This window comes from Hetaerina americana, unplaced genomic scaffold, assembly GCF_022747635.1.
Source record: "Hetaerina americana unplaced genomic scaffold, ioHetAmer1.1.p SCAF_1, whole genome shotgun sequence".
NCBI classification, from domain to species: Eukaryota; Metazoa; Arthropoda; class Insecta; order Odonata; family Calopterygidae; genus Hetaerina; species Hetaerina americana.
Window position 1 is genome coordinate 4608914 of NW_027286069.1, and position 15769 is coordinate 4624682.

The 15769-nt window shown below is 33.6% G+C and overlaps 1 protein-coding gene across 1 annotated transcript; it reads left to right on the forward strand.

Annotated features, from left to right (window-relative positions):
* The first annotated feature begins 381 nt into the window (after positions 1–381).
* Positions 382–12525, forward strand: aurB (aurora B). Its single transcript, XM_071597800.1, has 6 exons — positions 382–599; positions 761–952; positions 7446–7580; positions 7676–7834; positions 8715–8946; positions 11949–12525. The coding sequence occupies exons 1-6, from the start codon at positions 478–480 to the stop codon at positions 12048–12050; spliced, it is 942 nt and encodes a 313-aa protein (XP_071453901.1). The 5' UTR covers positions 382–477; the 3' UTR covers positions 12051–12525.
* Positions 12526–15769: the final 3244 nt, after the last annotated feature.

Below are 15769 nucleotides of genomic sequence, written 5' to 3' on the forward strand. Positions count from 1 at the left end.
ATATTATAAGTATTATTCTAATTGTATAATGTTCATTGACACAATATTTAAGAATGAATGAAATCTGATAGAGCCGCTTAGGCTCAGCCGGAAACATTTAATCTCATTAACACCGAGTACAGGAAAAACCGCCAAAAGATAGGAAAAGTTATCGCAAAAATTTACATATAGTGAATCAGCCTTCTGTAGTTGTAAAGCTACTGAGCCGGCCATGATCTACACAATTTCTACTAATGTATAATATATCTCTCTTAATCTATTTGAAAAATACCCATATCCACGCGGTGCGAATTTCTAACTTTTGCTTAAAAAAAACACAAGCGAAAATCGAATTTTGAAATCCACTCTGGGATTGGTTAAATCGTCTAATACGAATTTGGTAGTTTAGGCGGTTGAAGTTGAGGATTTTCCTGAATTTTCAGCGAAAAATTAGTTTATATTTGCTCTTAATATTGAAGAATTGTTGACAGACTACCAATGGAGGTCGAAAATAATTTGCCTGCGGATGAACTGCAGAAAGTTCCTAAAGAAATTAGAACAGCAGTAAATGCCCGATACAAAATATTAAATTCAGCAGTAACCCGCAGGAATAAAAAAGAGTAAGTTTTGCTAATTCATTATGAAATGAAACAATTTAGTGGAAAATATTGCATTCATTTAGATAATATAAGCTAAGGAGGAAATAATTAGCTGATTTTTTGAAATATTGAGCTCAAATATTCCCTCGGTTACTCATAATTTTGGAACTTTTTCCTCGTAGCAAAGAATGGAGCTTATCAGACTTTGAAATTGGTAAACCATTGGGAAAGGGTAAATTTGGGAGAGTATATTTGGCAAGAGAGATGGAAACTCACTTTGTTGTGGCGCTTAAACTTCTCTTCAAGTCGCAGTTGATGAAGGGTGAGATTGAGCACCAATTGGTTCGGGAGATTGAAATACAATCTCATCTCAGGTAAGTCTTTTAGCGTATTACATTCATTATATGAATTTTGAAGAGTATATATTCAAAGAACTGTGGTTAATGCACCAACTCTTAAGCAAAGCCATCGTATGTTCCTTGAATAGTAGGAATGTCTCAGAAGCATCATTTGAACGGGCGAATGATTTTCACGCTATGATATTTGCGTGAATATTCTTTCTGCGTATATTTTTATACCGTGTTTATTCGCTACTATTGACTGCGTCGTGTTGTATTAAGTGTTTATATGTGTAAATAACGTACACGTTTGCAATAATTATTGGATTTCGCACAGAGAAGCAGTTAAGCAAACTAAAGAATGTCAAAAGCTCCTGGCCTATATTTTGTTCTGTACTACATTACGGAAGAAGAGGCATAGTTCCATTGCATTCTCAGCCAATATTGTGTGATTGTTAAAATATGATTGTGCCATTATTTAATAATGTGAGCATTATAACTCAGCGAAGTTATTGTGATCTTAGAATGGAAGTGTTGCTGCCCGCAGGACTTAATAGTAACTTATAAACATTCAGATACTTCAATATAGGGCAAATTGCAGTAAAAGGTCATCAGAGATGTAAAAAATTGTGAAAATTTAAGTTGCATGAAAATTCATGGATTGCTTGCTTATTTTTCACATCATATTTGATGTTAATAACACCATAAAGATACTGAAAGTTTCTTCATCCCGGAAATTTTGATTTTTAATAGCTAAGCGCATCTTCTCCTCAAGGTTTAGATAACCCACTTTGTCTGGGCCCTTGTTCCTTACCTGATTTCATACTCTTCTTTGTTTTTCCGGATTCCCATTCAGCTGTGCCACCATTTGGAGAGAAATTTTGCAATATTCCCAATGTTTCATGTTTAAGACGGGGTGTGAGTAGTAAATTTTTTGACAAATGAGTAAATGTTAGTATTTCAAATAATTTTTTAATGTATTTTGTATGATAATTTTAACGATCAGTTTCATGTAATGTCAGCAGTGAATTTAAGCCAATGTTTTCAAATCTCAGACATTATGCCAATAACTCCTGCATTTTGCTGTCTCAACTATGTGAAATTTTCACAATAATGTAAATGCATCCCTTCTCATTTTCCTCACTCCTCCTCTCACCCCTTATGTTTCAGATTCAGGCTAGCTTTCCTCAGATTTTGGCACTTGGTCATAACAGCATCTTTTGTCGGAAACCTCTTAAAAATGAATACACAGCAAAATAAATTAATGAGTGTATCATCAAATTAATTCAATATTTAAAACAGGAATTTTTCACAAGAAGTATCTCAAATGTCAATTCCTAATAACTTGCTAGTTAATTTCTAATGTAACACCTTCACATTTATGTACCAACAATGATGGTAATAATACTTATTGGTTCCATGATTTTACAAAGTACAATATAGGAGAAGTCAGAGAACAAACAATCAGATGTTTCAGTGTTCGGAAGACTCAAAAAACTCTTCCGCACTATAATAGCATTTATCTATCAGAAAATGCTTAAGATATTTCTTAAATGTACCCCTAGAAAGAGCAGATTTTATGCGTGGTGGCAGTTAGTTGAAAATTTTGATGGCCACACAAAAGGGGCTCTTATTATGCATACCAGAAGAGTGACAGAATAAATGTACATCAACACTGTCAAGTATTATGCCCATATACTTGAGCATTTTTGATTTGCTGTTTCATAGTATCCTTAACATACATACATAAGTACTAAATATACAGACAAGGTAAAGTTAGAGTTTTCAATTCTTAAAAATAAGGTTTCAAGTGTGCCATGGGGGTATTTTTCCTATATACCTAATGCATCTTTTTTGCATTATAAAAACTCAACGGAAGCCAGGTGATGTTCCCCAGAAAATAATTTCATACCTCATGTGTGACTGAAAGTTGCCATAGTAAAAATTTTTAGTATACATATATTTCAATCTACAATATTGATTGAGTTGAGCTCTAATGGTTAGTAGTATTGAATAAATGAAAAACTCCAATAGCCATAAACAGTAGCTGTAGTTGAAGTGAGAACGGGTAAGGGCATCCGAAGAATATATAGCTAGAAATGTGGGGTGGGTCAAAGGGACCAGAGCCAATAGACTGAACTGACAGTTGAGTAGTTTGGAAAGATTGGGTACGTTGTGAAGGAGAGGCTTCAACTTGTGTTGTCATGATGATTCACCTTCAGTACACTGAAGAGGGCTACTTTGTGGCCGAAATACTTGTATTCGTATTCACCTATCTCACCTGTTTCCTTATATACCCTCTTCCCCATCCTTTGACCTGTGCCATTAGCCAAATAATCTCATTTGTACTTTGTTTTGAAAGGTAAACTGTTTGCGGCAATTGGAGTGTTTCATTTATTCAGTAAATCTACAATTTTTGTGAGATTTCACAGAATAAATCCACTTTTTACCAAAGTGGAACCTAGGCCATTGATTGGTATGGATCCTCCAGTTTAAGGACTCATTAATAAACAAACCTAAAAACTTGGGCTTTGTGCCCTTTCTATAGGTTGGTATTTTAAGCAGAATCTGAGGTACTTCCCTTCTTTCTTTAAATTGAATATAATTGTTTTTAGTACATTAACAGACAGTCTGTTAATGTTTACCATTTTTGCAAGAGCAATAATGAGCTATCAATCTTTGCTTGCAACAAGTTAGGGTCCTTGTGTTTCATTGCCAGATTTGTTTCATCTGCATACAGAACTATGTTGTAATTCTCAATAAATCTGGGCAAATCATTGATGTGTGGTATAAATAATAAAGGCCTAATATTGCTACCTTGGGGTACCGCAACATGTTTTGTTTCTATGGGTGATAAGTGATTTATCAAAATGTTGTTGACCCCAATGCCAGTAACCTCCACCATCTGTTTCCTGTCCTTTAAATATGATCCAAGCCATTAATGAGCAATTCCCCTGATCCCATAACATTCACATTTACTTTCAAGAATTTCATGGTCCACAGTATATAATGCAAGTGAAAGATCATTGGATACACCAGCTGAGTATTCCTTTGAGTCCCAAAAAATCATAATCTTTTTTAAAAAACTAGCAAGACCATCTTTGGTACCTTTTCCCTATTAGAATCCAAATTCTTCCATGCTTACGACTTCATTTTTAATGATATATTTCATCAGCCTGCCTGTCATTAAGAACTCAAATAGTTATGAAAATTATTCAATAAGGACACTGGTCGATTATTGTTAATATCATCCTCATCCCCTTTTTTATGAATAAGTCTTATCTTTGCTATTTTTAGAGAGTCTGGAAACTTTTCATTTGTGAGGGCTCATTTATTACAAATGTTAAGAGTTTGCTTATTGCCTTTTTTGTAATATCAGGAGGGATATCATTGATGCCAACTGATGGTTCACTTATAAGGCTCATGGTGCACTTCAAGACCTCATCTTCATGACCCACTAAATTTTTTTTGTGGTCTCTAATTAATGCAATCTCTTATGCATGATAAAGTATAAATGATGGTATTCCTTTTTGTAAGTGTAGGCTATCCACTGGCTCATTGTCCTTACTTATATTCATTGTGTTGTGGTTTTATTACACATCCTCACATTTTCCCCTAGCATTCACTTTTCTAACTTTTTTGTTCAAAAATCAGACAAACTTTGACTGATTTCTGTAATTTTCTTCCTTTTAAATGATTGGAAATACTGATAATTTAGTGGGGAAAATCTTCAGGGTGATGATTGTGTAACTTACCAATTAAATGCTACATATTTAAGTCTCCACCTTATTGGTAGAAATCCATATATAAAATTCATAAATGGAATTACAAAACCCAAAATTAGTGAGGAAAAAATCAACAGAGAAATAAATGTGCCAGTGTGAATTAAAAATTAAGAGAACATTCGTAGATTGCACTGAGTGTGAGGAATGTGTCACTCTCAGCACACTCCCTCAAACCAGTATTAACAGTTTTAAAGTACTATACATATGATTCATTTGTTCATGAAGTAAACTGCCTTGAGCCTGGGTAAGAACACCAGTGACCATATATTCAGGTGCTGACTAATCAAGAATCTCCTTTTTACATTTAATTGGCCCTCTGAAATGATGTAACTTAAGTCACACTATGAAGAGTTTAAGCTTGTTGAACGTCATCAGATGCAATTTTTAATGCACTGTGTCATTCTAAATTTCAATGCTTCCTGTGTTCCTAGAGGTGCTTGTAGATCCTATGGCGATAACCTCTCTGTTAATAATAGAGCCATACTTTTCTTTTGGCTTTCCCAACAGATTGGCTCTTAGGCATAATAATTGCTCTAGCAGCAATATAATTTAGTTACCGATGTCCTGTACGACTGACTACTGTACTTTTAAACTCTGACCAACACCACAATTAAATGATATTAAACTTCACATTACATATTACCATTGCCTCATTCTTTAGCTCTGCATACTTGCTACCTCCCCTAATTTCATTCAAAATGCCTTCTCCTTTAGTTCTTCTACCCTATTTGACCAACGTTCTACGTTTATTTATAGTTGTCAGCATACCATTGCCCTTCAGTATCACCTTTGTTTTTCCTGCCTTTTTTTAATTTTTCTCAAACTTTGCAAACTCATATGTTGAAAGTCTTCCTCCTTTTGCTTCAACAACAAGTTTCGGAATCATAAATTTACATTTTCTGTTGGTGTTTTTATGGCTTGTTTACTTAGGTGTCTGTCATCAACTCCCATATCATTGTATAACCTTTATACCTGATGCAAATCTTCTATTAATCTTGTAATTACTTGGCCCACTTCATTTTAAAATACTTCCCTAATAGAACTCTTCTAGTTTGTCCCTCAACTTCATAGTTAATCTAAGCCTTCCAGTAACTCATGGACTTCATTACCTATGCTTTATTTAAATCAATTTGCATCTCATACCTATCTCACTGATATTGTGGTGTGTTTTGCAATGATTGTTATCCTTTGATGGATTGACTGGTTAACTAAAGGTTGCTCATGCACATATCTAACAGTTTTGATGGTTTCCCTCACCTGTTCTCACTCCAGCCCTTTCCGTGCTTCACTCACCACGTAAGCATTGAAAACCATGGGTGATGTTGGACATTCCTGTTCAATCCCCTGCCTTGGACTGCCCATCTTCTCTTTAATCTGCTGCCTACACCTGTACAGTCTGCATCATTTACAGGTTGAGGATGTCATCTCTCCCTTCAGTCTACTCCTAACTTCTCCAGTATATTAATTAATTTGCGCCCAATATACTCGGACAAATGCCTTCTCAAATCCATGAATCAGATAAATACATCATGATCATACTATAAATTCATTTCTACTAGTGATCTGATTAATACTGGTATCTTGCATCCTATTCTCTAACCCAAACTGATTTCTTTAGTAATTATTTGCCCTATTCTGTATCCTTATGTTCTGCATTTGCTACATGTAGATGCAAATCCGTTTATAGACCTCACATGCTTTTAATTTTTGCTATATAGAAATCAATAACCAGATCATTAGAGATCTAACAAAGTCTTCCAGCCTAATTCCCCCCTTGTAAATTCAATGAATACACACTTAACTCCTCCTTTCATGTTTCCTAAATTTTTGAGTTTAACTTCTAGCATGTTGTGTATCCCACAGCCTTTTTTAATTCAATTTTTTAAAATGTCTTTCTATCTTGCATCATTTCTTTTTTAATGAAAAATACATTTGCAGGTAAATAATTTTTTCATTTAAAATAACCTGGTATCATTAGAATTAATTTAGGTTGAATGCTGGCATATATTTTTAGGGAATTCTGTATGAACTGATAAGAATTAATTTATTCAAACTAATTACTCACTGAACTCTTACTCCTAAGCAATACACCACTGAATCATCCTTAAACTTAAAAATTGCATGCGATTTAAGTTTGTCAGTCTATCAGCTATTAGCTGATTGTGGATGGACTTTAATAGAAAAATATGGCAAATTTTTATGGATAATCCTTTAATAGTTGATTGTTTATCTGTTTTGCTTACCCCTAATTATTGTTGATAAAAAGTTAATAACTTGCTAAGCTAGTAAGTAGCTAATAGCAAGGTAATCTGCTTCTTTTTGTGTTTTATCCCTTGTATGGGAAGTCTCATTGATACCATACTTTGGCCATAGTGGATAATATCCCAGCTGCTGGTATTGGGTATTTATCAAACATCTTAATTTAATACCGTTTAGGATTAAGGTTAAAGCACCAGAGGATAATGCTGTCTCCTTAATGTTATGCTATTCTTATTTCTTCTTCAAGTGATAATTTCTGTAGGGTCAAATGAAAATATTTGTCATAGTAAGGCTGCAATGGGTGTGGACTCTTTGATGCATTAATGTGTGAATTGGTCAGAAGGCCTTCTTTTAAATTCTTAGTGGTAGACTGAATGTATCTTTTCCCAACATTTTTTTCATATTATTTCATTAAGTCTTTTGTTATAATTGTTTTTATTTTTCTTCTTACAATATTTTTTAATCTTTTTTTTACTTTTTTATAGCCACCCTAATATATTGAAAATGCACACATACTTTCACGATGAAAGAAGAGTATTTTTAGTGCTTGAGTATGCTGCAGGTGGAGAGTTATACACAGAAATGAATAAACAGCCTAATAATAGATTCACTGAAGCGAGGTAAGGTTAATTTCCTCCGCTCACACGTATGTATGTACCAGGAACATTTTTGTCTATAAAAGGTGTGCACATATTTTTAATTTGAAAATTTTCAGGTCAGCTAAGTATGTGTATCAAGTGGCAGATGCTTTAAATTATTGCCATCAAAACAAAGTTATCCATCGGGACATCAAGCCAGAGAACCTTCTTTTGACTGTTTCGGGGAATGTAAAAATAGCAGACTTTGGGTGGTCTGTCCATGCACCATCTCTTTCGTAAGTTTCATCTAGTGATTAATATTTCTTCTGCTAGGGAACTTGGTACATATTTTTATATCACCCTGAATAGTAAAGCCTCTATACTCTGAAATGAATGATTTGGTGAGATTGGAGGTGTGGATCCATGTTGGTGAAGTATCATGCTTTTGTTATGATTCATCATTAACAAATGATGAAACATAACAAGAAATTTATATATTGAGAGCGGTTACCAATAATCTCTGTAAATCCTGATAATCTATGTTAAATTAAGCCAAATAAAACATTGCAGCATTGTTTTAGCAGTATAAAAACATTTTTAAAAACTCTAGCCATAGAAGTTACTTGTTAAATTGCAAGTAGAGGCTTGAAAACTATACTAAGGTGACCATTTAACCATTGATTTCTCTGTGTAAATGTTTGTTTCATTTTTTTACCCTGTATCTCATTTATACACCTTAATTATGCATACTCATTCAGCTCTTTGTTGTTTCTATGTTCTCGGTTTTAAACAAGGTAGTTACTTTTTGAGTGTGGTATTTGGCTTCCTGATCAAGAGTCACTGTCATGGATTCCTGGCTGACTGTGGAATGTCTAGAGTAGTTTAATGTCACTTCATTAATCTCTGTTAATCAGCCTTTTAATTTACCTGTTTTAATTTATTCTAGTATCCATCTGCATTAAAGTCCTTGGCACTTATTAGTCTTAAATAAATAAATGGCTCAGTCTTTAATAAATAAATATTATAACTGAGGTTTTCACCTCCTTCCCTTTCATGACTACCAACTCTCATAGTTTTAACATATATATTAATGTACAAATAAAAATTTCTTTATACATCCCTTATGCCACATGATTTTTTTAGACTGTTAATGTGAACTTATTTTTGTGTTTTCAGTCGCAAAACCATGTGTGGAACTCTGGACTACCTTCCTCCTGAAATGGTCATTGGTGAGAGATATTGTGAATTTGTTGATAATTGGTGTTTGGGAGTCTTGTGCTATGAATTCCTCGTTGGCCACCCACCATTTGAAAGCAAGGACCATACCACCACATACTTGAAGATCAGGCGTGTTGACTTAAAATTTCCCTCCTTTGTTGAAGCAGGACCTAGAGATCTTATTTCCAAGGTAATTGATGTCACTGAAAAATTTTATCAAGCATTGTCATAAGGAGCCACTTGTTGTAAAGAGGTTAGAATTGGAACTGGAAAATGGGACTTTGTTTGGTATTTAATATACGTATTTCATTCCTTTAAAAATGTTGAAAGTCCCTTTACTAGTTGTGTCATACCAGTGAATCTTATAGATTGCATTTTTCCAAAGGGTGCTGAAAATTGGTTCATGAAATGTCAGCTTTTGTAAAACTTGTACAGCCAGGTATCAACAGACTCTTCTACATTCTCTATCCTCTGCATCCCTTTTCATATATTCATAACTCTTTTTCCTAAACTGTTCAGCGACATGCTAATCCGTTTCCTTCCTCTTCTTTTTCCACATACCATTCCTATAGGCAGGAGACTTCACCTAGGTTAATTATTGTCAGAATGATAGATTAATAGTACCTGCTTTAATATTTTCTATCATGAGTAATTGTAGCTTCCATGTAACAAGTGTTCAGGCTGTTGACTCTCTTGCTAAATATATTCTATTACTTTAGCACTTCTAGCACACTCTAACTAAATATATAGTATTACCAAAAATTAAGGTTTATAATAGAAATTTGAATATTTCTCTGTTCAGTACCACATACCAATTATAAATTCTCTGTAATAATCACATTCACTTGAAAGATTACATTACTCAATCAAAAAGTATGCCAACTGTTGGTTTTGTAGCTATCCAAATTAAATGTGAACGTAGCAGATCAGTAACTTTTAATTAGTTCTGGTGGAAAAAATAAAAATATCCATTCTTTTATACTGATCATATATGAAGTTTTAAGTGTAGGTCAAAAGCGTCATAATATATAAGGCTTGTTTTGAAAGAGCAAACCACCTCATGATCAATTTACAAATTCTATTGTAATTTGAATGAGGGTCATTCTGAGGTTTTGTACCCAGGTAGATAAGAGATTATTCAAATTGCTTTTACTCTATGAACCAAAAATTCTTAACACAATTTCAAACTACTACCTACTCTTGATTTTGATAAAAACTTGATCATTGGGTAAACTCTTAGCTGGGATATAATAGATATAAATGTAGGTAGGAAATGAATATTTTCACATCTTTCTTTTTTATTATCAGGCAAAAATGGGAGCATATCCTGATGAAAAATCATATGAATACGTTTAACTCTAAAAATGAGCGTTTTTATCCTAATTCAACATTCTGTAAGTCTGCAATTTTAATTACTCATGTCAGCTATTGATAACGAGAGGATAAGTCATGAGAATACTGACATTTATTAACAGGGCAACTTGTCTAAAAATGGGCTGTTTCAAAAATGGAAATAATTTAGTTGCGTAAACCTGTCTTGTGAAAATGTGAATTACTAAATTCCTTACTGTGAATGTGAATCACTACTTCCCGACATATTTATTTGTGAATTTCAATAAGCAATATAAAAGAATGAATATTCTTTCTGATAATTTTCTAATAAAATTGAATGATTGTAAGTCTTTCTCTGCTCTCATGGAAACTTAGAATTTATTTAGTTTACATTTAGAACTGTTCTTGTAGTATTGGAAAATATTTTCTTTTGCCTCATATCTCACTAAACTGCTGTTAAAGTTTCAGCTATATTCAACCTGTGGTTTCTATTTCATAGTCAATTAAAGCAACAAACTTCTGTTCATTTAGAAAAATTAGTTTCTTATGGCAATTAATCATATCTACTTAAAAACCTCATCAGCAAAAGAGATCAAAGGCGAGTTAGATGAAGTTCAGAGCATATCTGCTCCTATATTAGCCGTTGCTTACAATTGGGTGAAATATTAAACATAGCCATACATCTACAAATGATGAACAGCATTTGGTAAGTCCAGTGGAAGTGACCTCTGAAATGATTGACAAAATCCACAATATGGTTTGAAGTGATCGAGGGATCAAAGTTCTCCAAATAGGTGAGGCCACAGGTGTATCAAAAGATAGTGTTTTCAATTTTGTACAAAGAATTGAGTACAAAAAAGTCTCAGAAAGATGGGTGTCGTGTGTGCTCTCTGTAGAGAATAAATGCAAATATGTGTTTGATTCTGGGGTTGGTTTGGTGCTTTTCCGTCACAATCCTGATGAGTTTCTATATCAGACAACTTTGAATGGAACATGAATACAATACAACAGTCCATAGACAAAGGAAGAGTAGAAGCAGTGGGTTTCCCAGGACAGTCCAGCTCTGAAGAAGGCTAAGGGTGTGAAATCCACCAGCAAGGTGATGGTCATGGTATTTGGGATGATTGTGGAATCATCTACAGTGCCATGTGTCTTTAGCCCCTGTTGAGCCAAGAAATCAAGGAAGGAAATCCTCATTTGGCAAAGAAAAAATTCTCTTCCATCAAGACTGCAAGGGTACACAAAACAATGCATATACGCAGTTTCAATGGCAAAAATTATGGAATTAAAGTTAGAATTATTACAGCATCCTCTATAGTCGCCAGATTTGACCCCCAGTGACTTTTTTTTATTTCCAAGTAATTAAAAAATGGCTCTGTGGAAATACATTTATGTCAAATGAGGAGGTGATAGCCCATTTCTTAGCAAAACAATATCTATGTTTGCAACATTTGGCCTAAACTAACATTGTAAATATTGTGGTATCATACTCTTTGAGTAGATATTGAGAAAAACTGAGTCTTGATTCATACAAATAGTTGATAGCCTGAAAGGTAGTGTAGAAAAACCTAGCCTTAACTTAATGAACCCTATAAACTTGTTTTTCTCAATGAATATATCACATTTGCATTAAATGGGATAAAAGAACATTAAACTAGTAAAACATTAAAGCAAAAATGCTGCTGAATATGGCATTGCTTATTCACAAGTTGTGGAGGTTAATTAATTGTTTTTAGTTATTTTGTTTTACTTCCATTTCATTTTATATCTCTGTCTGTATTAATATAAAAGTATTTTTGTGTAATCAGATGATATGCTTGTAATTTCAAGTAATCTAATAAAGGTTAAATATTTTTGCAGCTGTTGCAGCGTACTCCATGTAAAAGACTTCCATTGATTGATGTGATGAGCCACTTCTGGATACGATATCATTACACTCCAGTAGGAAATAGGAATAATTGAAAGACTGATATGGCTGTGCATTTTATGAAATAATTTCTTGTTAATAGTCTAGGTGAAATCTAGTGTCAGATACATTTGACTTATTATGTGACAAAGTGAATCCACATTGAATGTTGAATGTTTAGAATCTCAGTTCAAGGTTGCAAGTGTTATTCACATTTATCCTTCTTTATTTCCAGAGGTTAATATTGGTGACAGTTTTGAACTTGTCCGCTGTAACTGTGTGTGTTGATTTGCCTTTGAAAAAATGTTAAAGTATTAATTTAATGTGTCATGTTTGTAATTCTACTTGCTTGATACTTGGTTTATTATGTGCCACCTCTTTTCCTACATCTATTATGGTGAAATGTCTGTATGTATGTGCCTTAAGATGCTTGGAACAAGTGTTTATGTAATCGTTTTAATTTTTCTGAACTGTATTCTCATGTATTGGTGTGTCAATTATTTCAATATATATGTATATATTTATATTTTATGACTTACTTATTTTTTTAAAATGTATTTTATGGTGCATTCGATGTTAAAGATTTTTATGAAATCTAATAAGGTGTGTGTCCTTATGTGCAAGTTATCTGAGTATGTACATATGTGAAGGCTTTTTGAATCTAATCCTTGAGGAGTATTTTTCGGTATTACTACAAAGCCTGGTTAATGTGGCACCACGGGGATATTCATATTTTTATTAATGTTGAGATAACCTGCTATTTCAGGGAATATTTAATGCTTGTATGACTTTTTGGGGAATCATTTGTGATATTCATTGAATTTTGGTAGAAATGTTGTTCTAAATCAGATGTGTGTTACACTAACTTAAAGTGATGTCCAGCTTACGAGCATTTAGTGCATGTACGGTAGCAGGCAAAGCATTTTGTTCTGGGGTTGGAGATTAAGGATGGGTATCTTTTAATGTTTATTTAGGAGCTACACAATTTGAGGAAGTGTGGGAAGGAGGAAATAGTTTTCAAGATGTTGTATTTTCCATGGATGCAGTGTAAATCCATCATCTTACGACAATGTCAGAATAATATTTCAAGAAAAAATAAATACATGTCTGATGTGTTGATTCTGCTTGTGGTCTCTTGATCAGCCAGGAAAATCAGTAAACTTTGTTCTATCAGGAAAATCTGTAAAATTTCTAGTTTGTTATGTTGAATATTATCATTTTAATGGGATAATTTACATTCTATTTGATTGCATTTAATAAATGTTAACTAACACAGTTATTTTGAAAGGGTTGAGAGCAAGAGATTCATTTGTGTGGTTCAACTGTTCAATACAGCAGTAAAGCTGTGAGGTATGGAACTACAAACCCTACCACTATTTCTCAATACTAGCCATAGAATTTGTAGGCTTACCTCTTTTTCTTTGTGGGTGATGATCCAGGTATCATCTAAATATGAAGGGATATGACTTTTCTCTTAATAATTTTTAACAAAGAAATTGTGTAAACAGTACACACTTAAGTATCTTTAGCCCTACAGTTATATAGCTGTGCATTTTTTTATTCAGTAAGAAACCCATGGAGTGAACTATTAAATGGAAGTAAACTAAGATCGTTAATGTTTAAATTATCAATTTTCATGTACTGAAATTCTATCTTTTCTATGAAAAAACTGTGTTTAACCAAGGACCCAGAAATTAACTAACAAAATATTTTGTAGCAGTGGAATGGAAATCATTATTCCTAGTTTCATAAAAAGCTTTACTATTATCAATTTAATGGTGTAGCAAATGAAATTTTGTTAGATAACCAACAAGGCTGCTGAATTTTGGCAGAAATAAATGAGCAAACGAAACAAACCATATTTACAGTTGAATCTGCCAATGCTACCAGAAATATAAATAGATTATTGAATAAATAAGCTATTTATGTATTTAAATGCCATCAATTATATATATTTTTATTATTAGGTAGTACACCATTTAAGGCAAGTTTTGGATGGATGCTAACTTATATCATATATTTCATAGGTTTTCCCAGCAAACAGCCTGATGTCCAATCCTAAAATAAAGCACTCCTCAAATCTACCTACTTCCTTGATTCTGCCAACCTAGGCTAGCCTTTTCCTACCCCTTCCCTGCTAGCCCAAGTTCCCCCCACTGTCACAGTTTTCAGCATATCATCACCTATTAAAATGTTTTGCACCCGTCTCTTTTTTATTACAAAACCAGGCTCCATATCAAAGTTTTTATTTTCTAAATATCCTTACTCAATGTCCATGTCACCAATTCCCTTCTGACGAAAGCTTTTCCTAATGCAGTTCTTCCTGTTAAGCCCCTCCATTTAATATCTCTGCCCTTCTTCCAAGTTCCCAGTCTAGATAAGTCAACACTCCTCTGCTTCCATGTTGTGAGATTGGATGGGGAGATTTTTATGTTGGTGTTCAAGGCCATCGGGCATTGCCCAGGGCTTAAGCATACTCCAACACCCTATCACTGATATTCATGTTTCCTTCATGCATAATTATTTTTCAGTGGCTATAATGAAGTATGAATTAATAATAACAGAGTATGAATTCATTCTGTGATCATTTGGTTATAGTTCCTGAAAGAAAGCTAGCATCCTTGGGAAGATTTTCAAGACTGCCTAAAGTATTTAATGACGTGTGAAGAAGTAATTATCCCCATGCAGACAGATTTCCGGACAAAAACTTCCACCGCCCACCAATTAATGACTGACTGAAGACATTATCAATGGATTTAACACATGCTACCTTCCTTGGCCTTGAAGCAGCCTTTGACAATATGAAGATAAGGCTAAAGCTGTCTAAGCGACTGACTTACCTGATGACATTTTTATAAGGCTTTTCTCACTGGAAGGACTTAAATATTTAATGTTCTGTGGTAGCTGATGGTTACTATTGTAAAATGTTAAACAATGCTTTTGATATAGTTAAAGTACAGACTAGTCATAACCCAGACTTTCTAACATTCATTTGTGTGGTGAAAAATGGAGATAAATGTCATAAACCAATTTATTTTGATTAATTTATTAAAAATCTAGGGACTGAATGATCAATTTCAACTCATCACATTTTAGATCTGGCTGCTTTGAAACTGTTGTAGGAAAGTTAATCACAAATGTTGGCTTTTCTTGTTCTGAGGCATGAATTGGAATTAATGCCCTAAAGGTAGACTGATTATGAAAAAGCAAACAAAACTATTCAAGTTATTTCACTCTTGGTTAACCCCTGGTACCAAGTGAAAACCTGTTCTGTGACTCAACTTTGGAAGATTGATTTCCAGCAAAATGTATCCCAATATGTATTGTATGTTATTTTCTTTTTCGGGCTAATGTCAATATTTTTCTTCTCTGATGTGGCACCCCAAAATCGTTCTCCTTTCGACATACTTCCGAGGATGTCATTGCTGTAGCACCAATTACCTCTTCCTAAGGCATTTTCAAGCTGAAATGTCACGAGATAATAACACCTGCCAAACATATCTTTTTATTTCCCCAGCCCCCTTCTTCATTTCCATTTCTTCCAGGGATCCGTTAAAAAGAGAAGGAAATTCATATTTCTAAATACTAATGCATAGATATTTTCACCTTATATGCCATCAGCATAGGTAACGATATTTCTTTGAATAATTCAACATAAAATAATTTAAAAATTACTATAGAATTAGGAAGCAGGCAATGAAGCTGATTTTGTTGAGTAAGCAAGGATTCTCATTATCATCGAATACCCTCAAAATAACTTTCCTAATGCCCTTTA

Excerpts from the sequence above, each read along its gene's own strand:
- aurB (XM_071597800.1), top strand. The coding sequence starts at position 478 with ATGGAGGTCGAAAATAATTTGCCTGCGGATGAACTGCAGAAAGTTCCT. Across the intron at positions 600-760 it reads ACCCGCAGGAATAAAAAAGA|CAAAGAATGGAGCTTATCAG; the intron begins GTAAGTTTTGCT and ends TTTTCCTCGTAG. Across the intron at positions 8,947-11,948 it reads CTAGAGATCTTATTTCCAAG|CTGTTGCAGCGTACTCCATG; the intron begins GTAATTGATGTC and ends ATATTTTTGCAG.